The following is a 25,538-nucleotide window of genomic DNA, read 5'->3' as shown; positions in this document are numbered from 1 at the left end:
CTCTCTCTCTCTCTCTCGAGCATCACTGCTGCTGAATCCTGACTTGCACACACTGTGAGGGGTGAGACCTGCCTGCGAGCTGACGTAGCTGAGAGTCGCTCTTTGTTTTAGCAGGTGAGCGCCTGTGACCCCGTAGTCTGATGACACTTAACCTCAATGATTCCCGCTGCTTCGTGAGCGGCGTGTGAATGTGCGTGAACAGGATGAGCCTCTTCCATCAGTGTGTGAAGGTTACATTACATTTAGGCTTTTTTTAATAAATTGCTGTTTCATCTGATCTTTTCCACATCGGATATTTTCAGATGTTCAAACCTTGATGATAGCTTGATTCTTTGTAAATATAAACTATATTGTGTTTTTCACAGTATGTCAGACACTACAGAACAGCAGTGATTTAAATGGAGCAGACCTCAAAGTGTCCTCGTGATCATTTCAGAGCTCCACAACAATAGTAACATCCAACATTTGTTTCCATTGGTCGCTCTCTCTTTCACTGCCACCTCGGCCAAATGTGAAATTGGCCTCCTATCAGCTAATTCAGCAGCCAGCCCAGCCGGAGCGCTCAGCAGCTCCAAGTGATCATGGGTAAAAGACCCTGAGCCTCGTCCCTCTGTCCTCCACCCCGAGCCTGGACCCGTCTCCGTCAGCTGCCGACATGTCACTGTTGTTCTCTCGCCAGATTGGTTCATGGATCACAGATGTTACCTTGGACACGTTCCCCCCTCCTCTGTCCCGCTCTGAAGCTCTCTGGAACAGAACCGTCAGCAGATTTTTGGGGGGTTTACTGCTGTCGCCGTCTCGCCAAATGCCACCTCTCTGGCATCGCCGCGTGTTGGCTAGCATTACGTAACCAAGCGTTTTCACAGAGAGATGTGCAGCATGCTAACTGTCTGCTGGAACTGAATCAAGACTCACAGCGCCGAGGACTTCTGAGCTGTAAAGTGGCCTGACCTGACTCGTACCGAACCTCGAAAACATCACACACACACGCACACTCACACGCACACACGCAAACTCACACGCACACACACACACACACACACACACATGAAGTGGTTCTTTAGGGACTGTTTGTGACACATCTGAATTTTCATGAGCTTTTTATAGTTCAATGAAAGTTCGACGGTGTGAACGAGTTTTTATTCAAACAGTTTATGGAAAAAACAATGAAAGAAAATGATTTATTTATAACTGGTATAATAAACTACATGACATGTAAATGACCAACAGCCTGTTTTAAATAGTTTATTTTCACTTAGGTCACATAGCCAATCATAGATATGGACTTTGGGTGGCACCTGGGTCAACCAATCAAATTTCCATTCCCATTGCCCATGCCCCCCCCCCCCCCCCCCCCCCCGGTAGGGCCTCTGGACACACCCCTGACTGGAAGTGTTTCCAGAATCCTATGGAGTCATATTCCCATATATTCCCTGCACGACTGAAAAAGACTCCAAAGCGTTCCCATAAAGCACCAGCTCTCTTTCCTGTTCAGTCGTGATTTCATTTTATTTTATCACGGTGTTAAACACCAATGATGTCGGACTAACCCAGTAGTCCTCTCAGCACGTCAGTCTTTCACTGCAGGTTATGTAACCGTCTCCCTCACAGAACCAGGTCAGCTACTCTGCTGAGGGATTTGAATCAAACTAAGAGTCTTTCACTAAAAGGTCCGCATTAAAAGTCTGTTACATACAAAGCTGAGTCGTTCTCAAATGTCTGAATCTAAAAATACTTTTTCTGCTTCTTTGAAATACACCCTCCGTTCACCTCCTGTCACCCCTTTAATGTGGCTTCAACTGATTCTGCTAATAAAGAGTCATAAAGTAAGCCAAACAGAAAACTCTTCCCCGGCTCCATCGGTTCACGCGACGCTCCCAGAGCGCAGAACTTAACGACATCATTAAGGCGGTAATGGCCGTTGTTTTATGGTAATTATCCGTGGTGTGTTATTGAAAGGCTCATTGTTCTGATGGCGGCGATCTCATAAATAAAAGAGCAATAAGAGTTTATGAAGAGCTCTCTGTGACCACGAAAGTGTTGTTGATGATGGAGCCGTGGAGACTGCCAAGACCGTTCACAAAAACAGAGCCGGCCCGCTGTGGTGTGACTGTCTCTGTGTGTCTGTGCTGCCACCCCCCCCCCCCCCACACACACACACACACACTTCCAAACTCTATCAAGTCCTGAGAACACGAGGATACAAACACTGTCCTCAGCTGCTCTCTTTGGAAAGCTGCACTGAAACAGCTCGAATGGAAGCGGATTTGTTGACTCACTTCAAGCGATCGAGGCCTCGTTTTACCCACCTGATTTTATTAATCAGTTCATTAGTCAGAGACAATACATTCAGACACTGTTACATCGAGAGCCATGGCTAATTTACAGTCCTTGTCCCTGGTTAGGCTTCTCAGGATTAACACACACACACACACACGCACACACACACACACACACACGCACACGCACACACACACACACACACGCACACACACAACACTGTAAAACAGACAAAAACTGCAACTACAGACAAACAGACTGCGGCAGACATAGGTGAATAAAAACAAACAGTGAAGCACACACACACACACACACACACAGACACACACACACACACACACACACACACACACACACACACACACACACACACACACACACACAGACATGCAGACTGATGATAAAAACTGAAAGGAAGAATTAACCACCGTGATAACTGATAAAAAAAAAGGAAAACAGGTCAAATATGTTGCTATAATAAACCACGTCTCTTAAGGTGTCCATGTTTGCCTTTGTTTAGACCCTACAGGAGAAATACAGACTCAGACACACATGTGGAAGGATCCACTGAGTGTTTGCAGGGAGAGATGGTCGAGCGAGGCGAGTGACTTCAGGTGAAGTACGCCGCGTGTTCTCTGTGAGAACAGGTTTGGGGATGAACAGTTGGAGCTGCTCCGATGCTTTCATGTACCATCAAAAAGTTGGCAACTGTGCAAGAAAACATGTCTCTTTAAAGCGTCTTGAAACTTGGCTTGAAAAACTAAACATGCAGATATGATATGGAGTGATGACGGGCATTCATCACTAACATAAAACCTGAGGGACAACGGATGCCTGAAGCTTTTGCCAACCTTGTTTAACAAAAAAAAAAGAAGCTAATTTTACTGTTTGACAATGTTTCAAGACCATGTTGGCATGGCGATCATGTTTGACTGACAGCTCCTTGGCTCAGGCAGCAGCAGCAGCACATGTGCAGCCAGAAACATTATGTTTGAATTGTCTGCGTAGAAATCAGAGGACGAGCTCCGGATATGTGAAAATGACTGATTCAAAATCATCACAAAACTGTGACTTACAAATACCTGCCATTCTCTCTCTCTCTCTCTCTCTACTGTCCCATCTTTACAACAAAGGCACAAAGACCTCACACACCTCTTCTGTTCCCAACATGATATTAAAATGCTTCAGCTGTTCAACCTGCTCACATCTGACTCGATTAAAAAAGATCCAGCTTCAGTTAAACGATCAAAACCTGTCCAAACTCGACTAAACAGACAGTTGCTATCTCAGCCACACACACACACACACACACACACACACACACACACACACACATCTGTTCTGTTATTGTAGACGCAGCATGCCAAACAGGTACTGAACCTGTTTGTGGTTTGTGTTTCTGTGCTGCAGGTACAAACAAAAGAAATAGTCCCGACTTCCTGTATGCTCCTCTGTGCATGCAGACACACAAGGCAGCACTCTGTGTGTGTGTGTGTGTGTGTGTGTCACACAGTCCTCTGTCGGTCCTGAAAAAAACAGCCTTTTCTGCCGATGAAGCCAGGAAAGTTTGGCTTGGCTCTGAAGCGAGATGAGCTTTTTTCTTAAGCCACAGTTTAATTGGGGGAAACATTCGGCCTTGTTTGATTTAAGAGTGCGGACGGAAAGACAGGCAGAACAAAAAGCATTCTGTAGCAAATGATGACACATGCAGGTTGTCATAGCTTTCTGACACGTTTTATTAACATAATTAACATTTAACATGCTCGTCCAGACCCGAGCTTCCCTCCATTTGGCTCCGTCTTACATCCTTCTGATTCCTTCCTCTTTAAATCCTCAGAGGAAAAGATGAGTTATAAAACATCCCACGTGAGATTAAAGACGCAGTAATGCTCACTAATAAAAGACGATTCTCTCTTTCCTGTCATCTTAACGGCCTTCTTTTTTATCTCTCCGCTGCTCTGTCCATCTATTCTGTCAAACATTTGATCACTCGTCTTGCTCGTCCTTTTGTCTTTTTACTTCATTCTTCTTCTGCTGTTTTCAGTGCTTTGTGATCCTCATATTCAGCCCTTTTCACGCCGCGTGCCCTTCGAGAGGAAGCAGGCAAAGGCGCTGAAATGATGACCAACAATAAGCACTGAGAGTCTTTACAAGCTGCTGAAGGCAGCACTGACTGATGTCCACCTGCTTTTTATAATGTCACATTAGAAACATGAAAAGCTCAAGGTCTTTGTCGAAGGGTATTCATACGGCTATGAAGGAATGTCAGCAGACGCTAGGCTAACAATTAAGCTAACTGTGCTTCCACGGGAGGCGGGTTAGCATCCTGTTGGCACACAGCGGTCTTATAATGTAGGCTGTAGCTTTAAGGTTTTTCATGGCCCTTTGCTAAAATAACGACGGACCTATCTCTGCAGTCGTCACCTTCGTCTCTTCTTCATGCTGTTACTGCAGCCAACATCCGTTAGAGAGGCGTCTTTAAAACAGCTGAGATGGAGTTTTATCACCACTTCACAGATCACATGGAGCCCTGACTGCAGTACAGCGCTCAGGACTTTATTCGTCATAGGAAACGTGTCTGCTTCTTTCAAACCACTTGAAAAGATGTTAACAAGGCCAGCATGAGTCAGCATCCACCTGTCCTCATCACATCCCCGTATCTGTCTTTGTGAAAAGAATACAGTCAATCTAAGCTTGGTGTCTCATACTTTAAATTGATTTCAGTCAGTTCATGGTTCACTGTTTAGAGTCCTTCCACGTCAGCTTTATTCTGAGGCGCTGTAAATCTAAACTACAAGCACCAGAAGCTATCCTCTGAGGTCTGCCGCTCGGTGTTGTCCAGGAGACGGAGCGTCCTTTTGGAAAGAAGCTTCGAGCAAGGCCGTGAAATTGGGATAAAGATAACACGAGGGAAGGAAAGTGAGAGAGTGTTTGTGGATAGAGTCAGAAGTGGATATCGGCTCTGAACTCTCTGCCAACTATTGTTTCCTGGGGGGGGGTCAGTCCACCAGGAGCTCCATCTTACTCCCCTCTGTGTCTGGTCTCCAGCTGTGCGCAGTTGTGGACCTGCGTCCGTCCTCGCAGGAAGAATGTTTGAGGAAATGGGAAACGTCTTCCAGATGGCCGGGCACATGGTCGCTGTGTGAAAACGATCCCACTCCCACACGTACGCAGACACATGCCAAAAAACACGGCTAAACATGAACACGACATATAGAAGTTCTATAGTGCAGTCTGTGCACAGCAGGGGGGCGCACGCACACACACACACACACACACACACAGTCAATGACATGGTGTTCTCTGCAGCCTTGCACAGTTGTCTCATTTTCCAGTTCATTGCAGGTCCATCAGATAGTCGGCTCAGTTTCTGTTTCCAAACAGATTAATGTTCTGTTATTGGACGATGTGCAAACTTGACACATCCTGCACGATATTGTTCAAGCTGTCGAGCCCAAACTGTAGAAGATAGTCTATAATCCTGTTTTGTGGGAAAAAGTGGCGAAAAAAAAAACAAGCGGTAAGTGTTAAAATCCTGCAGTTCCTGGAGTGTCCACTAGAGGCTGGATGCAGAAGCACAGGAAGCCACATACACACCCATTCAAAAAGCCTGTTTTTACAGCAGACATTAACAAATAGGTGCGATTAGCTCATGTCTCCATCCACACACACTGTACGGGGGGGAATGTTTTGATGACTCATCAGTTTTGATTGGATGAAGGATCAGAGTTATTCACAATAAGGCGTGTAGCTGAGCTGATTGACAGGTGGGCGCCGTGTAACGGTTTGTCAGGAGGCTTAAAACCCGCCTCAGCTCTCAGCCTGTCGTTAGCTTGACTCAAAGTTAGCCTGAGACAGCATTTCAATAGCATTTCATGTCTATTGATGATAAACTGAAAACTTGCGCTGACATGAGCAGTATGTATTCAGCATGATCCAAAACTAAGTCAGCTGAGATTGACAGAAGTTATTATTTTAAAGGTTTAGTGTTGGCTGCAACCTTCCCGGTGTTTTGGTCGAAGTGAGAGAGGCACCTGCTGCGCAAGATAAGGATGTTTCTGTGATATTTTTGGTCTTGGTCTTGGTCTCACCCTGCCCTGCCCTGGTCTTGACCCGGTCTCGATCCCTAAAAGTCTCAGTCTTGTTTTGATCTCGGCGCTCTCTCGAGTCTTGAGTATGTCTTGGTCTCAGTAAAGTGTGGTCACTACTTGTTCTGGAGACTTTTAAAAATGTGTTGACCTTGGCGCCCCCAGTGGACTAAAGCCTAATTTATACTTCTGCGTTGCATCGACGCCATAGCTACGCGGTCGACGTGGCCCCCTATGTGGACCCTACGCAGTGGCCCTACACGCACCTCCAAAAAATCCTGACTATGCCTCATGTCTGTGAACTGTGATTGGTCTGCTCAAAACGTCATTTCTGGCCGCTGCTTTTCCAGTCACAACGGAAATATTAAAAGGCTGTATACAGCAAAGAAAATCGGCCCATTGACTTTCGAAAGTAGCGAAAATATATTTTTTCATCCAGGTTCCTCAGTGAGCTAAAGAGTCTTTTAAATTCACCCGTTTTCAGCCTCGATTGGTTTAATTGTCGGACAGACCACCTCTGCAAACGTCTCCTTCGTCGCCACTGCCCCCTAGCGGTTTGGCGGTGAATTGCAGAGCAACGCGTTCTCTCGACGCAAAACTACAAATGCTTAAAGACGGCGTCGGGTCTACTCCGAGGGCACGGCGTCGGGTCTACTCCGAGGGCACGGCGTCGGGTCTACTCCGAGGGCACGGCGTCGACCCGACGCTGAAGTATAAACTAGGCTAAAGAGGTACATGTAAGGGGTTTTAAGCGTACTTAATGTGGATGAAATTAATGTTCACACGTCTTTAGAGAGAGTGCAGTAATTAAAACACAGTCTGGATTAAATGCAGGGACCCATGTGTGGAAGAAAAGGTGGATGAGCAAGAAGTCCGGTTCTATAACGTGACTGTAAGTTACACACAGAGGTAGTTCTTCTAAGAAACATGGAGGGGAGGGAGGGGGGAACAGACTCAGAGATGCTCCTGCTCTGCACAAACACAGTAAATTATCCATCAGTGGAGCTGCTCATTGATTCCCTCTTACTGTGAGTAAGTGGGGTTTTTTCAGTGGGGTTTTTTTTACGCTTGTTCTTGTTTCTTCATTTACCCCTAAAGACCAGCAGGCTTCTACACAGAGCCTGCACATTCTTGTTTACCAGTCTCTATATTAGACTACTTCTGTTCTGAGAGTAAACGCACAGCCTGCCATCTTCAGCAGAAAACAGAGCTCTCTGGGGCGCCGTCTCTCTCTCTCTCTCTCTCTCTCTCTCTCTCTCTCTCTCTCTCTCTCTCACACACAGCCTGTGAAATATGCAGAGAGGAGGGAGGCCATGAGGTGGAGGAAGACGATGCTCCTGCCTCAATTAAGTATTTACAACAGCTCTGACCATCTGGACTGAGGGAAAGAAAAGGAAAGAAAGCGGACAAAGCCGTCCCGGGAGGAAAAGTGAGTGAGCGGACGAGGTGAAGAGGAAAATGAGACGAAAGAAAGTCAACATGTTGTTCTGATTAAGCCTTTAAGTGTATGTTTCTACTTTGTGGCTCTCTCGCTCTGGGTTAGTTTTGGGGAACGTGATCTGGACCCCAGGGAGGGCTAATCACCCACACATTTGTAATAATGGAACAACTGGGGACGTGCGTGTGTTTGCACAGCCAGGTCTACAAAGAACTGATTAAAGAGGAAAGAAAGGAGGATATGAGCTGTCACTGTTGAGCTTCTCTGCAGAAGTGCTTCCTGTTTGACACTGGATGAGTTGAGAATCTGAACGTTTATTCAGAGGTCAAAACTAGAACATTATTAACATCCCCGGTTTAAAGTACCTTCATGTCAGCTCAGCTAACTGTTGACGGGGCCTAGTGGTTATGGTCTTTGTTGCAGCAGCGGTGGGTTCAAATCTGACCTCATTATCTCCTCCCAACACTTCCTGTCTCTCTTCAGCTGTCCTGTCCAACTCATGCTGTGTTTAAAGTGAGTGCAGAGAGATGATGAAACTCTGTGACACTTATTGTGCAGCTCTTCAGAACATGCAAGTTTGCATAACGCATGCATGCAGATGTCTCTGAGAAGACTCCACTGTGTAACATTAAGTGTTTGGAGTCAATTATTTACGAGTGAAATCTCCTCTGTTGTTCTGCTCGACGGGTCAGTCCAACACGATTTTTGCATACATGGCCGACGTATCAGCGACGGTGTGCTTTGGTTAATCTGCAGGACGAGAAGAGCCGGCCTGTCAGACGATTTCTTCATCCATTATGGAGCAGCCCACCAGCCGCCCTCGGCGCCATGCCTACCAGCCCCCCTTCGCCTCTTCAAGAGACGTGTGAAGACGGCATGAATTATAGATGCCCCCTCCCCCGACTCCCAAACCAGCACCCTGTTTATGTGATTGCACAATTACTGCTGAAGTATATGGGTCATATATATTTATGTATTCATACTCGGGGTTAAACAACATCTTAAAGGAAGAAACGCAGGAATGAATACGGCATTTTGAAAATTCATTTGAAGGCCATTTGAAAAAAGAAGAAGATCAATAGACTTCAGAAAGGTTGACGAAATGAAAATCCAGCATTTCTGATGTCACTCACAGGATATTTATTATTTCTTTTATTGTTTGCCCAGCTACATATTCTAAAAAGTTAAGACAGTGTTTGAAGGGAGAATGTGCTTTTTGATCCAGTAGATGTCGCTCTTGAGCTCCAGCATGAAACCACAACAGACTGCTGTTAGGCCACGCCCCCTCTATTCTGAAGCTCTCCTTCAGAGACACACGTCCAACGCCTCTTCTCTTGTGTTCGCTCAAAAGGAGTTACCAATTAGAATACATCATAAATAAGAACCATTAAGCGAAGACATCAGACACCATCTTCCTTTGCTCAAGCTGCAGCCACCCGTGTGTCCTGCAGTGTTAGCATGCTAATGTTAGCCCTCTTTAATTAGCTCGTTGACTAAAACAGCTTTTATACACAAGGGGAGGAGCCGGATTCCCGTCCATGTAAACACAGCTCTGACAACAACACAGCCAGTGGGACTAATTGTAACTCTAAAATGTATTTTGGTATTATTTAATGTCATTGATAAAAGCGCACAGACAGCCAATCAAACTGAGACATTTTGTTGTTTTTGGAAAAAATATTTGGTCCTTTTTTTCTTCCTAACTTACTTATGGTTAAATTGTAAAACCACATCCAATAGAGACATTTAAAGTCCACAAAAATCACAATATCATGATCTGGTCTGATCAACACATACACCTACCAGCCGGATAGTTGAAGCTCCACAGTCGCCTTAAGATGAGGAATCTGTACTTAAACAGAGTGAAGTCAACACGTGCGAAGGTTTACAGAAAGCTCGACTCGGATCCACAGTCTTAAGACGGGTTCATGTCAGCCGGGAGTCTTCACAGCGTTTGGTAAATCCTCACTTCTCTGCCTAATCTCCAAACACCTTCCCCTCTGTTTACTCTGAGGCCGGATCAGAATTAGATCCACTTAAGGCCAAAGTCTGGACTGATAAGTGACTGGAAGAAAATACGGGATAAGATTTCAATCTGCTGTAAGCCTCGTTTAGAGGGAACTCTGTGGGACTCCCACTTTGTCTGCCATCTGTCATCACCAGAAACTCAAAATAACCCCGTTTATAAAACTGTTTCCTGCTTCCGACAAGATTCATCTAAAACATCAAAACAGACATGAGTTATACTTTATCCTTCTTCTTTGTAATTCATTCAAATATAAAACTCTGGCTAACTTTGTGTCATAACTGTTGGTGTTTACAACGTTTTCAAAGGACGCAGTAAGAGACATGAAGTCAACTAACAGGTTTGTCAGTTTTAAACAATTTGGATTAAGAGTCAAGAAGACTGACAACAAGTTCTTGGAGACTGATCACTTATGACATGGGACGAGGCACCAGGATACCAAATAACAAAAGAAGCTAAACCTTCGAACAAGTCTGTGCTGATCTGCAGTAGAAGTTGTAAGCAACTCACACACATTAATACACATTAACAGAGTCCACTGCATCTGTATCTCTTTTCACAGGTCTTCACCTCTGGTCTCTGATTAATACATTAGCTGCAGTTAAGTCTTGCGTTTACTTCACTGAATACAAGAGGTGGTTTTAACTCAGACGAGAAAAACAAAGAGAAGATGAAGACTCCTTTCTCCTTACTTGAAATTCCTACAGAGCTGAGTCTATTAAGCATTCACAGTTATTCACTTCTGCAGGCAGTTTTTTATGGAGAGCCATGGTGAAGAGTTAGCAGACTCTCAGGCTGAAACTCACATTTACTTATCGCCTTACGTTCCAGCTCTCACATCGGCCTCAAGGTTTGGATCCTGACTAAAGAACTGAGGAGACGTCTTCAAGCGACTGATGTGAGTTTTACATCAAAAGAAGCACGTTGAGGGGGTTCTGGCATCTGATTAGGAAGCAGCCTTTGTGGACCAAGAGCCCCCAGGAGGGATTATACAGTATGTCCCATCCGGTACCAGAATGGGTCTGCTTAGCCTGTCACCACCTGGATCCAACTCCGCTTTTACATTGAAAGAAGCACGCTGAGGGGTTGGGGCATCTGATTAGGATGCATCATGGACCCCTCCCTGTGGTGGTTTTTCCATACACGTCTAACTGAAACCACAGGACGGACAGAGTTGGCTGAAGGGATTATCCCATCGCTCTGAGAGAGATCTTATCCAGGGTGAGAATGCCTCACAGTCAACCAAGAAGAGCTGAAATATGTTGGAAATATGTTCGCTTAGCCTGCAGCCACCTGGATCCAACTCCGGTTTGAAAAAATAAAATGGAAGATGGATGGATGGATGGATGGATGTGGCAGCTGCTCATCTCTCAACTGGTAGATTGGAGGTTCAACCCCCAGCTCCTGCAGCCATATCTTGTGTATTTCCAATGTGTCCTTGGGCAAGACACTAAACCCCAAACCAATCGGCTGTTGTCAGCTGTGAACGTGCATGTGTTGTGGAATTTTTCCCATTACCAAAGAGTGAAAATAAAGAGTGAGGAAGATCTATTCAAAAAAGGAACCCCAAGATCGATCTGGTCTCAATGAACATTTATTCGAAGGCAAGATAAGCGTTCGAAGACCCCTCTCTCACACGGTGAGGAGAGAAAGAGGCCCTGAGAAGAGGCAAACATGAAAACTTATACATTTCCATCACCTTACACAGATCACTCCCCCATCACGCCACATAGAGACACTGCCCACCTGGCAGGGCACCATCTATCCCCTAGTGTGAGAAAAGACACTACATGACTATTTCATGACTATCTCCCAAGGCTGAGAAGGAGATGGAGTCCAGTGAGAAAGAGCCTGGGTGACTCTTCCCACATGTACAGAGTGTGAGAAACAGAATAAAGGGAACAAAATGATGGGAAACAAAACACCCAATATGCTGTGCATGTAGTATTCTAAGACATTTCAGATACATTTTATATGACAGATTCTATGAGACCTTCGTAGTACAAATGGAGTAAAATTTTCCATCACACATGAATGGAATTATTTAATACTGATGGTCACTTGAGATAACAGCCTCTGCTATCAGGTTGTGAATGAGCAGGTGTGACCAGTTACCGTTCCCCACGCATGGACGGATGGAAGGATGGAGCTATTTGGTGTCCATCTGATCACCTTCATGATTGGTTGGAGATAAAGCAGCTGACGAAACAGCAGTATCCCTTTAGAGAGTGAGCGCCTGACCATAAGACAAATGTTTGACCATCAACGGCTCAGGGTTGCTTATTTCCTCCAGACACACTTTTAAAGATGTTGGTTGAAATTGTCTTTAGGTCCTGGAAGAAATTAATAACTCGGGTGCTCTGAAAAAGAAACTAAGCAAATCTGTCATCTGTATCAGTTTGTATGCCTGTAAAAACTTCAACCAATGTCTGCCACAAGGTACCACTATGTTGAACCAATCACGCTTCTGGAGAAACGGCACTCGAGGGGGCGTGGCTTTAGAGGGAGCACAGAGGGGAGGGGGTGGGTGAAGACGGAGCACTGAAGGAAAGCTACTTTCAAAATCGTGCTAGTTTTTGAAAATCACCAACCCCGCCCTTGAAGAGAGAAACTGCATGTTTAAAACTGTGATTCTGAAATGTTTCTTTTGTCGAATTCAGGAAACGGACGTCTCATCAAACACCCAGGTCCCAGGTGTTTGTTGTCAAGGTGCCGTATAGGTATCATCTTCTCGTTAATTACAGATGAGCTGCTTGTCAACAGGCGAGGCAGACATCTGCTTTGGGCCCTCCAAGGACTGACAATACTTTAAATCACAGCAGTGGTTAAAAATGCACAGCGTTTGTGATGACAGTCGGAAACCTCCCTGAGGGGGCCCTATGTGAGAGCCCTCACTGTCGTTGCTAAGAGACACGTGCATTGTTTGATGCATCAACCGGAGTTTGTTAATGAAAGTCAGAGGAGGAAACATCCGTCTGGGAGTGAACAAGAAGAAAGAAGGAAAGAGACATTTTAGCATCATAGCTTATAACACGACGAAGAGGGGAAGATTTGTGCAGACATTTTCTCAACACAAAATCCATAAAAGCCCTGATGTACAGTTTTCTGCTCCCACTGTTAGTAATCATTGCTTTGGTTGAAGCAAGTGAAAGCATATAAAACAGCATTGAAGGTAGCCATGAGACAGGAAACAAAAAGCTTTCATTTGATCCCAGCTGAAACACTTCAGTCTAAAGGATTTCTTCACTCCGAGCTGACATGAATGATTCAAACTGACTGATACCCAGTTGTTTCAATCCACCACTTTGACTCACAGAAAACAAGCCTCTGTAGATCACCACCAATCTGCAAGAGCCTTCATTCCCTCAGCCTTGCTCGAAAACTTTTTTGTCCCCCCCCCCCCCGGTGTGAAACCCTGGCATCTTGATCTACGCCACCTGACAGGTCGAGATGGCAAACCCATTCATCTTCCCCCATCTCCCCTGTTTGATCCTGCAGCCTGGGACTTCAAAGCCTAAAGGCCAGAGGATTGTGTCTGTCCGGGCTGACAGCTACAAGGACCCTGAGTACACCTCAAACATAAAGCCTGCAGCGGCCTGGTCAGGGACACACGTCCACGTCCTCCAACAAAGAAACATGCTCATTTCTGCATTTAAAGACAACGAGGCCAACAGGCAGTCTGCCCTTTTTTTTTTTTTTTCCCTCAAGTGTGCTGTCCAGTTAGGAGTTTGTATTATTCCTACGCTGCAACAATTAAAACATCAACAGGCGAAAGAGAAAAATATGTACATTATTCATATCTGTCCTCCAGGGAGACAGTCAGAGCTAATGAGAGGCTGAAGCTTTGAAGTCATGGAGCGTGCGCCGAGGTGAATGGCATGAATTAAGGCCCACCATCAGACGCATTTTGCTGCTTGTGAATGCCTTCCAGACGGCTAATTTAAGCCGGCGTTACACTCCGTCTTGTCTCTTTTCTAAGGTTTTATTAGCAAATAGGAATATAATTAAATTGCCTCGCCCTCATCCACCAGAAGGACACGCTCAGCTATATTGCAGAACCTCGGGGGGGTGCCAGTAAGAGGAAATTAATCATCCATGAGAGTATATGTCGAGCCTGAGATAAACTTGTTGTGAAGTGGAGCAGAATGGATGTGTTGCTCTTCCTGACGACAGAAGTGTGAAGTGTTCTTGGCGAAGGCTGCTCTGCTAAGAAGAAGAAGGAGACCCCTCTTCCTCCTCCCCTGTGCCACGCTCACACCCTATCTGCACAGACAGATGCCCACTCTGGCCTCGCAGCGCCGCTCTCCGCTCCCCTGCTAGAGCCGTGGAGCCGCCTGCTGATGTTTTGACCGGCCTGTATCACGCCGCGCCTCCTCGAGGAAGCACAGCGGAGAGAGATGACCGAACATGCGCTGACCTCGCCGACGCAAGGTCAGCTCGAGTCTGAGGCCAGACATGACATGGAGACGTTGGACAAGAGTGAACAGGGTGTAAACGTTTGGCCTACCTCCACAGCGAGCTCTCCAGCACCTTGGTGGAGTCAGCGTGGTAATACTTGGTCAGGATCAAGATGACCTGCAAGACAAGAAGAGGAGAAAGACACATTGAGCCAGGGGCGGAGATTGAACAGGTCAGCGAACGCTAACATACGAGCGTTTTAAAGTTTCTTAATGAATTCAAGTTGGCATGTAAGTCACACAACATGCTGTCATGCAGCTCCATCTGTTTCTGTCTCCATCATCGTCTGTAAGTAAGGAGTCTTTGCAGTGATAGCAGCACGCCTCCAGCTTCATTTACTGAACCTTTAGCGTGTGTTATATCCCGTGTTTTGTTTCGAGCTGTTGCAGTTTAAGCTAACAGGAATTGAAAGAAGGTCTAATCTCCAGTCATTGTATTTCAAAGCACTAATCAAAATGGCAGCATAAAAAATGGCCGGGCCATCATGAATCTAAATCTTGTTTCAGTCCCAGGAAACTCCACGTGCTCGGCTGCTGAGAGAAACGATTCATCTGAACAAATAAGAGTGTTTGCTCCTTGGATATGTTAAAGAGAGCTCCCGCCGTGCCTCTCTTTATTACACATCCAGCTTTGGCCTTTTTTTTTTTTTTTCCTTTGGTCGATTTGATGATGAGACTTTTATTTTATGATTTGTGTTTAGGCTAGAGGGCACAAACAATATTATTACTATTTGTCAGGAAAAAAAATCCAATAAATAAAAGGAAGGGAGGCATCATTCATACGGCCGAGACGTCGGGGTCGGCAGCTCGTGTCCCTCGAGACAGAGCGGCGGATCACAGCCTCGCCTTTCATATTTCTGAGAACTCTTGTTCTTGACAGCCAGGTCTGCTGGGATTTGTGTTGCCATGGTAAAAGTGCCAGTGGGTCAGGCAGCACAGTGGGGCCTGAGGGTGTGACTGACAGGCAGACTTGCAGTTTTAGGTAGTGGAGCGAGAGATAAAGCCAGGCCTGCCTTCGGGCGGAGAGCTCGAACCCAGAGGCAGCTGCTGTGTGAAACAACAGTGAAATATATAAAGATGATTTTTTTCAAACCCAGCTCCTGTTTCAACATATTTGAGATCTTTAGTGTCGAGGACGCAGGCAGAAAACAAGGAGGAGGACCCATGTGCAGAAAACTAAACATTTATTTAAACAAAACTTACTGAAATAATAAATCCAAACACGTCCACAAAGGCAAAATCCAAAACCAAATAAATCCAAAGCAGAGTGAACAAATGACCAAAGTACACACAACATAGACAATGAACCGACAGGGGACTGAGGAAACACACAGAGACTAAACAGACATGAGGTAATCAGACGCAGGTGAGACTAATCAGACAGGTGAGGACAATCAGGGTCATCAGACAGGAGGGAACACAAGACCAGAACAACTGAGGACAAGTACAAAGTAAAACCTGACACTGACACCACCTCAAACCAGATACTACAAAATAAAACAGGAAACACTTAAAACAAGACTAGGAAACATTAAAGACCAAACTAAGAACCTGAAAACACAAGTAACAGGAGACAAGGCTACAGACAACACAGAAGGACACAAGGATACAAGGAAACACACTAAGGACTAAAGTAAACCACACTAGGAATCATACATACACAGAAGACGAGGGAAAGAGTGAAAAGTAAAATTAAATACAGGAACAAAAGCAAAGCATGACATTTAGGATTAGTAGATAGATCTATGGATGGCTTTTTTGAATTTCCCTCGGGATCAATAAAGTATCTATCTATCTATCTATCTTTAGCAGACACGATGCAGACAGGCTGTGAAGGCCTTTAGCTGTTTAAATATGAAGGACCAAATACACCGACTGCATGTGCTGGTTTCAGCCAATGACATGCATCGCTCCATGACTTTATTAAACCCACCTGACTCCACTGACAGGAAGTCATTTTACCGTGTAGAACACAGAAGCTGCTCTGATTGGCTGGTTTGAATATATACATTTGAAGTGTCAACTGTGTGTGTGTGTGTGTGTGTGTGTGTGTGTGTGTGTGTGTATGTGTGTGTATGTGTGTGTGTATGTGTGTGTGTGTGTGTGTGTGTGTGTGTGTGTGTGTGTGTGTGTATGTGTGTGTGTGTGTGTGTGTGTGTATGTGTGTGTATGTGTGTGTATGTGTGTGTGTGTGTGTGTGTGTGTGTGTATGTGAGTGTGTGTGTGTATGTGTGTATGTGTGTGTGTGTGTGTGTGTGTATGTGTGTGTATGTGTGTGTGTATGTGTGTGTATGTGTGTGTGTGTGTGTGTGTGTGTGTGTGTGTGTGTGTGTGTGTATGTGTGTGTATGTGTGTGTGTGTGTGTGTGTGTGTATGTGAGTGTGTGTGTGTATGTGTGTATGTGTGTGTGTGTGTGTGTATGTGTGTGTATGTGTGTGTGTGTGTGTGTGTGTGTGTGTGTGTAGTCCAAGGCGGCCCCTGGGGAAGGTCTTTATCGGAGACGATGAAAGCTGCTGACTTAATAAGAAAGGTAGCTGCAGTGTTTAGCCTTGTAAAACCTCCCTGTGGAACAAAGACGAGCGCTCATGTTAGCCGCTCGTCCACGCAGCCTTCAGCATGAAGAGCTGCCGTCATCTGAGTTTATACCACACGCAACTGAAGTGGAAGTGGAACAGCGCAGTTTTAGGAAGTTTACACCAATTTCCACAACACATAAAGCCATGAAAGGTTCTCAGTGGAGACTCAGCTTCCAAACATGTTTACAGAGTCCAGGAAACCGGAACCGGAGGATATTTCCCCGAGCAGCAGCCTGCCTCCCCGCGCTGATAAACCACTCGGACAGAGAGATGTGACGCCCTGCAACCTGCCCCCCCCCCCCCTCCTCCGACTGTCAGATAAACTCTCTGTGCTGATGAGGATAAGAAAGCGTCCATCACAGTGTGATAAGCCGCGTGAGGCTTTCTGAGTCATGCAGCATGCAGAGGGCCTTCCCTGATTGGTCGCTGGCCTTCTGTGACTCAACTGGTGTCTCTGGAAACAGGCTGTCCGCCTCTGCACAGCTGTCCTTCTCCTAATGAGACGCTGGTGCAAAGCTCGGCACCCTCATCATGCAGGCAGAAAGGCAAAGTAACAGCAGCAGTCCCTGCACATGAGGATCAGATCTGCTGAGCTGCACACTTACATGGCTTCATTTCCCCCCCCTCCAGCTGCCAGCCTCAAATTGAAAATGTGAAGAGAACAAGCGTTGGTGATCACACGTCAGAATTTAAAAGTCTACCTGACTTGACTTGTGAGATGTTTTTTTTGTTTTAAGCAGCAGAACAACTTGTAACATACACAAAACAGGAAACTTCATCAATATTACATGAGCGGTATACGGAGCATACCCCAGGTCCCAGCGCAAGGTTAGAAACATACTCTGCAGCGTCTCGCAGCCTTCCACACAAAATACATTTGGTAAACCTGGAAAAAAAAAAAAAATCTATAAATATAGCCTTCTAAGTGAGTGGCATGTTAAATTACACCCTCTGTCTTGCACACTGAGGAGGAGAAGGGGGGAAAAGAAACCTCCAACTCGCTCCTTCAGCCCCGTGAGATTGGAGGTTTGCATCATTCATCCAAACGCCAATGCCGATAAAATATTCTGCCTCTCGTTCCCCACGCCGAGCCGCTCTTCAAGGCCTTAAGTTCTGCTCAATTGGAAAATGATTTTTCTTCGGGGATAAAGTGGACAGGGCAAGGATGTATTCGGCCATAAATCAGTCCTGGCAGGAGGCAGAGGGAGCGTTTATTTGGCAGCGGCGCACCTCGCCACATTGACTAAACTGCTGAACAGCACACAGGCCAGATTCCTGCACTGCCTCTGGTGTACAGTAGCAGTGTGTTAAAGCTGCGACTTGGCAGCTTCCACCTGCAGCTCATTGGACTTCAGGGCAAAACAAAAAAAATCCACCCAGAGAGAACGGTTCGAAGAAGATATATCCCCTCTTCTTATTGTGACACAGACGCTTTTAATTCAATACAAATAAATTACAGGAGAATCTTTAAAGTCAGCGTTGAGATGCAGTGGGGGAAAAAAAAGCTGAGTAATCGTTTTGTTCGAGTGAAAAACTTCTCCTCTGTCCTCCGAGATTCAGCGGGAGGAAGTTTGTTTGGATCTTGGTGAACATGGCGCAGGACAGCATCCTGCCACTAAACACTCAGACAGAGCAGGATATCAGGAGAACGTCATGTGGGCCACGGGCCCCAGCAGGCCATCAGCGCCCGCAAACACAGCTGGAGCACTTAAACTGTCATCAGTTCAAAGTTTGACAGAATGGAGACTGATCCATGTTTCTACAGTTTGGAAAACTGCACTGATGTGTACATAAACACGGACGTAGACGTGTCACACATCGGTTGCTTAGTAACAGGCAGAGAGCTGGCGCAGAGGCGGGTCTTAAGCCTCCTGATCAACAATGACAACGAACCGGCCACGGACAGGCCACGCCCCTTTATCATAAATAACTCTTTTCTTTCATCAAATCGAAATGAAGGAGTTAGTAAATAAATAATCTGTTCAGTGGGTTGATTTTTTTTAAAAACCCTGCGATACAGCTCAAAACTGGTTTTTTTTGTACCAGGCTGAACAATTTTATTTTTACAGTCAAAAGTGTTGTTTTGGTTTTTTTGAATAGTTGTGCGTGTGGCGTCTGAGGTTTTTGCAGCGTGCCTCAAGTGGACACTCGAGGGACTGTTTTTGCACTTGCCTCCATTTTTCTCCTCATTTTGTAGCTTGCTTCATGGCCGTTGACTGTGAGCTTTCTACGGTGAACCACGCTCCCCGTCAGCCATCTTTAATACAATTTACACGAGTCTGGTTTTCATTTATCGTACGATTTATTCAACAAAACTCCAAGAAAAACCAGAACAATGTGATTATTTCATATGTTTGTGGCGTGGAGATGGTTCATCACATGTGGAGACTCAAATTGTCTCCTTCTATCAAAGTCACCTTGTAACAGCCCGACCACTTAATGAGCTTCTGTGGGTGTCTTGTTTGCTCGCTGGAGGACAATGAGCCTAATGGCTTTTATAGGGGGGAAAGTCAACATGGCGGTCAGGACCCCTGGATGACTTCACACTAAAGCTACAAGAGACCCCATTGAGAGTATACCTCAGGGCCGAGTCCACCATGAACTCCAGCCTGACAACTGCCGCTTGTCCCGGAGACATTCCCGTCAACCGCGTGTCAATGGAGCGCTATCAATCAGCTATTGAGGAGAAGACTGAGGGAGTGAGAGAAAGGAAAGGGATCGCAGGGGGGGGGATAAAGACAGACAGACTCGGAGGCTCTGCACAAAGAATGCACTCATTCATTTTCTAAGTGAAAACAGTGAACTACAAGTACACCATCCAAGTGTGCAACACCCCCCCCTCCCCCCGCTCGTCATCCCTCAGGGGGTGATTCACATTCTCCAGGAACAGACCACACACACAAACAATTCATCACAGTCTGGAATAAAAAAGGGAGGAACTCATTTTTGTCTATCTCCCCCCCCAAAACAAAAAAAGCAAAAAAAAAGGACGAAGACCAATTTATATTCTCGGGACTCAAACGTAAATTCCACAGCGATTACATTGGGGGAATGACTTTGTGCTGACACTCAGGCGCCATCTCTGTCTCTCCTGCAGAGACACAATGATGGAGATTCAAACACTTCAGAGCGTGAAGGTTTTAATTTGGTGTTCGTTATCTGTGACCTTGAATTTAATCCATAAGCATTAAGAACATTTCACCTTCTGTTTGATACAGCAGAAAGCAGAAACAGTAAGGAAGGCCGACTTCATTCCATGTGGTTCATGTGGACTAAAAGTTGAAAGCAGGGATGTTGCAGTGCTCGCTCTGAATAACTCTTCAACTCTGAGATGCCTCAACACAATGTGAGCTGAGGCAATCCTTTACTCACCGAACATACTCAATTCTCGTATTCATTCAAATATACATAATAATGCATCCTCTTTATAAATCAAATCTGAGTTTAGCTGCCTTGTTTGTGAGCTGCAAAAGTACTCAACATCCCGTTGGTGACACTTCCTGGGTCGGCTGGCTTTCATTGCGCTCTCGCCAGTGTCTCTTTGTTTCAGAGGCAGTCCGACCTGAGAGCAGCGAATTAACCGTGCAGACACCACACAAACACAGAGTTTGTGAAAAGCCTCCAATGAGTGCGGCTGATAAAACAGACACCAGAAGTCCCACCTCTTCTTTCATTTTGATTTCTCACTGAGGGAGAAGTGACGTTGAAGAGCGCAGCACTTTTCCAAACTTTCACCATTTCCAAATGATAAATGTGATAAATGGCTGCTGATCCAGTAAAGTGAACACGGGCCCTTGAAAGTACGGCTTCAACCATTTTCTTTCACACAAACAACAGTGGTTCATTCTTTATCGTGTGTATCGTACGAGCACCAAACGTTTTGTTCAATCGTGAAGCTTTAAAAAAAAAAACAACCTTCAAAGACGTGAAAAGTAGGAAATGAATTCTAATTCTGGAGTCCAAAACCCTAACTGACTGTCACAAGGACGTTTCAGCGCCTCTCCGTCCCGTCCTTGCCTGCTCAGGCACGCTCACGTGCATGCTCACGTGCACGCTCACGTGCACACCCTATAAAATAAAGTGCTTCATTCATCCAAATAATCCCCCATTACCCCCCAACCTTCGGACGGCCGGGCTAATGGTTCAGGACAGCAGTGGCCGCTGAGCAGTCACATCTGGTTGAAGTGGTTTTTGTGTTGGACCTTGACCACCCCTCTTTATCAGAGGCCAGCCAGTGACCCGCAGGCTCGTTACCATTTTAACAGCAGTTTGCCACCATTCATTAAACTGCTCAGGCGGAGAGGAGGGGAGGCCAATTACATGGCTCTTTGCTTCTGCTATGCCTTTAGCTCCATCCGTACAAAAAGCTCACAGCTGCTGACCTCACTCGCAAGAAGACGTCCACTCTGGTGGTATAAGGAGACATCTGGACACCAGAAGAAGAGAGAAAAACTTTGAGTTTTCTTATTCATTTCTGCCCTTCCTGATGAATATCGGGGGGGGTTTTATTGTGAAATAAAGAAAGACAAAAACAGGGCCTGATTGGAGACGTTAGAACATTTAAACCTGGGTGAGAAAGTGTCCTCAGTCTGAATGTCTCCTACGTTTGCCCCAAAAAAGTTAAATACAACAATGATGATTTCAAAATAAAAAAAAGGGATATGTTCATCAGTTTCTGAGACGAGGATGTCATCACGGTCCTCGTCCAAACTGCTGTGGTAAACTACTGCTTCACGTTTGATCTGAAATATCCGGCAATTTCTAACTGTCCTTTTGAACAGGAACATTTTCTCTCCTTATCTTTCTACTTTCACCTACTCACCCATCCTTTGTCATTCTCTCGCCCTCTTTCATGTCTCACAGGCCTCTTGGTGTTTCCATCCTCTCTTTTTGATCTCCACGCTTCCTTAAGTCTCAGCGGTTTTCCACATCTTTTCAAGCTTCCTCTGGTCTCTCATGAATATCTGCACAATTGCTATAATTGGGCTGTGATCAAATTGGCATGCAGTTTTTTTTTTCTCCTTCTTCTTCTGAGGAACCAACAGGGACATAGATGTTCACACAATACACGTGCATCCTCCCTCAATGCTCATAAATGATGGGGTGCATCCACAACAACAGGCTCTCTTTGATAACACACATTACCGCCGTTCCACTGCAAAGCCAGAAAAGGCTATCATCAATACGCACTTAACCACAAACCACTCACTGAGGCAAATACATATTCCTAAACACAGAATAACAGGGATGATGTTGCCTGTGGAGATCCCAGCTGATTGACTTATGCTAAATCTGACCGCTAATTGGAGCAAAAGGAGCGAGGAAGCCGAGTTCCTTAGATGTGTGATAATCCACTGCTGGTAGTCTGAAGCCTTGGGGAGCAAGAAAACAACGTGAAGGGAGAAGAAGAGATACAGGACAGACAAGGAGACAGGGAGATAAAGGGAGGTGGGCAAGAGACCGAGAGGGAAAACAAAGACTTGAAAGACGAAAGCAGTGTTCAGAACAAAGAAGCTGAATTATAGTCGAGGCTGACCGAGAAAGATGGAGGGGAAAGAAAGGGAGGGCTGGGTGGGTAGAGGGGGCAACGAGAGAGGAACAAAATCGAAAGAGGGAGGTAGGGAGTGCGAGGGCAGCCACAGCGACGTTAATCGATGAAGCTGAGGGATTGAGACGAACCCTCCGCCCCCCTCATCGATTCCCAGCGACTTACGAGGTTCGACAGTACCGCCGGGACCCGAAGCCCCAACTTAACCTGGCTCTGAGTGAACCGCGCCGGCGTTCAAAACGAACGCCTGATGAGGTTCATGACCCCTTCTGGATGTGCACTGTAATTGTCCAATCTGAGAGGAGAGACTGGGAGGCTGAACACGATCGGCGGGTCTTTGCTAAGAAAAGACCCGGTGGACTACAGGCGTCCAATCAGTCTGCTGCCTCTTTTCTCTGAGATGAGCCGCGGTCGAAAAGCACTTTGTTGAGTTCTCTGTTCGGGTTTTGTTGGCAGAATTTGAAACACTTGAAGTACAAGAATCTTCTGGCCTCTTGGATAGCTGTGGGAGCTTTGATGCTCTGAGATGTAACTCACTCTGGCAGCGTGAAAAGAAGCATCATGAACATGTTTGTAGACTTTCAGGGAAGCTCTGGTCTGTAGTCGACAGTTTGGGGTTTAAACGAGTCGTAGTGTGGGCGGGTTGATGCGTTACAGCTTAGAGACAAGATTCAACTACCTGCATGAATAAAAAGAATATGAATAATCGGTATAATGTGTTTGTAATTCTGATGCCAACGAGCGAGACTGAAGACGACTAATTGGACACATCACTCACTTTAAGTGTCTGACACAGAACAGACAGGATTCCCACAGAGGTAGACACATTTCAACCCACTTTAAGGGCTTGAAAATTGAACATTTTCTGCACAACTGAGGCAGTAAATAATGCAGCACACTCCATTTATTCACAGTGTTATCTCGTGATTGATTTGAAGGGAGGACCGTGTTCCAAAAAGAGCACTGAAATCAGAAATTCACATCGATCAACAACTCCTAAAGAACACTCGGAGGCAGAAAACCTGGACGAATGAGATCTTTTGCAGTAATAAGTTTGATGATGGAAAGCTCGGAGCGGTTGCAGCGCCTGGTGGTGAAGAGTTCTTTAATCTCGGAGAGTATTACCTCCAGATGTCCGTGAAGCAGTTTCCTTTGAATACAGGAGACTGACTGATAAACTGGGATGTTTCTATCTCTTTCAGACGGGGCGGGTGCATAATGAAACACTGATGTTCTGCGCTGAACAGAGGGAATAAGAGCAGATATATGGACTAAGATGCTCTCTTATTCCTGGGTGGACAGATCGACAGAACGGCCCGATAAAATCAGTCAAGACCGATATTAGAAGGACAGAAAAAACCTCAGAGGGTGCAGAGAGAGAGAGAGAGCTCCTGTTTGAATGGATGTTTAGATCTGTTTACATCTGGTTGCCATGACAACTCTACGTCATTTTTGTGTGCAGAATGAAAGCGTGTCGTTCCTTTTTTTATTGTACACAGCATCCACATGTTCAACTCCTTACTTCTTCATCTGGTCACTCGTCCACGCTTGACTCCACGTCGAGCACTCTGATTGGAGCAGACGCCTCGTCTCTCTCTGTCTGCTGTGTCACAGTGAGGGGAAGTCATCACGCCCCTTGTTGGGAGCCAAACATGCTCTTCTTTAAAGAGGACATATTGTAAAATATCCACGACAACAACGAAAGATGACTTTCAGGCTGGCGGGGGAATCATGGGATTGATTCTCTCCGTTACTGCTAAATCAACAAAGCTGTGATGTCATTCTTTTGTTTTGTTTTTTTAGATTTAAGCTTTAAAGTTTCCCGTCGTTCAGAATGGTTATATCCATCATATTTTAGTGTTTGGTTAATCCTGCAAACACGTGACAATAGACCTTCAAGTCGAATCGTCTAAACTTAAACCAACGCCATCCTGATGACATCACGATGACACCATCAGGGATCATTTCGTCTGGTCTGAAAGCTCCTGCAGGGTAACAGAGGACAGGCTAATGAATGTGCTTTCCTCCTATCTGACTGAAATCAGCAGATTTGTCTTTCTCTATTGATTTAAACGTTTTGATTTTTAATCATCAGCTGTTTACCTGCAGCGCTCATTAGCATGCAGCTCTGGGTTCTTTGTGCTTTGTCTGCTCTGGCTCCCTCGGCTGTCATGGCGGCGTGGTCAGACGCTCCTGTCCTGGCTCCAGCTAACCTCTGTTCAGTGGATACAGCTGCTCGCCACAGCTGAACAGCTGTCACCGCAGCATTATCATAATCCCTCTGCCCCCCCCCCCCCCCACACACACACACACATTCCTGCTGCTTTCTCATACACTCGCAGAATTTAACCGCTAACATCGAGCTGCATGTCGTCATGTGCTGATGATCCTAACTCACCTCCAGAACAAAACGTTTGTTTGTATTCAAGATATTAAAAACATAGACATCACTCTGTTCATCTCAGGAGTGAAAACAGATTTTCACAGCGACCAGAAACGATTAAAATGAGAATAAAAAAGGAGAGTTTACGAGGAGACGAGCTCCAAATGTGAAGAATAGAAAGTGATGACCGAAACAGAAACCAGCAGGGTGCAGAGAGTCAGAAATATAAAACCCTCTCTCAGCTGTTAGTGTCTGCACACCTGTTCAAACCTCTGCATGTATTCACATGAACTGTGGATGCATCTGTTTCACACTAATGAAACCTCCATTCTATGTTTTATTTCATTTCATTAAAACACATCATAAACTCCACCTGCAGCTGTTTGGATCATATCACGTGTGCTTCGTGTTTCTCTGTGATTTTGTGTGAAACTAATGAATTAAACAGGTGAAGTCAACAAAGTGATGATGATTTATCCAGCCATAGAGCAAGAGAAGGACATGCTCTGAATGAACCTGCTAACTCTTTCTATTTGTCCACCCCTGGAAAAGAAACAAGACATAAAAAGTACGTGAGGCTGCATTCATTCGTCAGTGTGTTCACATGCTTTCAGTCTGAAGAGTCGACAGCCAGGATGCTACCATCAACATTCATAAAAAGAATCTCAACATGAAGAAAACAGATTCCGCCTGCACGTCCATGACGAGTCGGGAGTTGTTGTTCTGATTTCAGGAGGTGGAA

At 45.5% G+C, this 25,538-nt stretch overlaps 1 protein-coding gene across 7 annotated transcripts in view; it reads right to left on the bottom strand.

Moving 5' to 3' along the window:
- The window catches only part of sorcs2 (sortilin-related VPS10 domain containing receptor 2), a 277,922-nt gene that overhangs the window by 189,222 nt on the left and 63,162 nt on the right, over positions 1-25,538 (bottom strand). For all 7 annotated transcript variants that reach the window (XM_079370958.1, XM_079370959.1, XM_079370960.1 and 4 more), the window contains exon 2: positions 14,340-14,407. In XM_079370958.1, the coding sequence (XP_079227084.1) occupies positions 14,340-14,407 (68 nt within the window). The remainder of the gene's footprint in view (positions 1-14,339; positions 14,408-25,538) is intronic.

The sequence above is a fragment of the Symphodus melops genome (genome assembly GCF_947650265.1).
Source record: "Symphodus melops genome assembly, chromosome: 20".
Taxonomy (NCBI): Eukaryota; Metazoa; Chordata; class Actinopteri; order Labriformes; family Labridae; genus Symphodus; species Symphodus melops.
The sequence above is the reverse complement of the archived record's forward strand: the minus strand, read 5'-3'. Positions and strand labels throughout refer to the sequence as shown.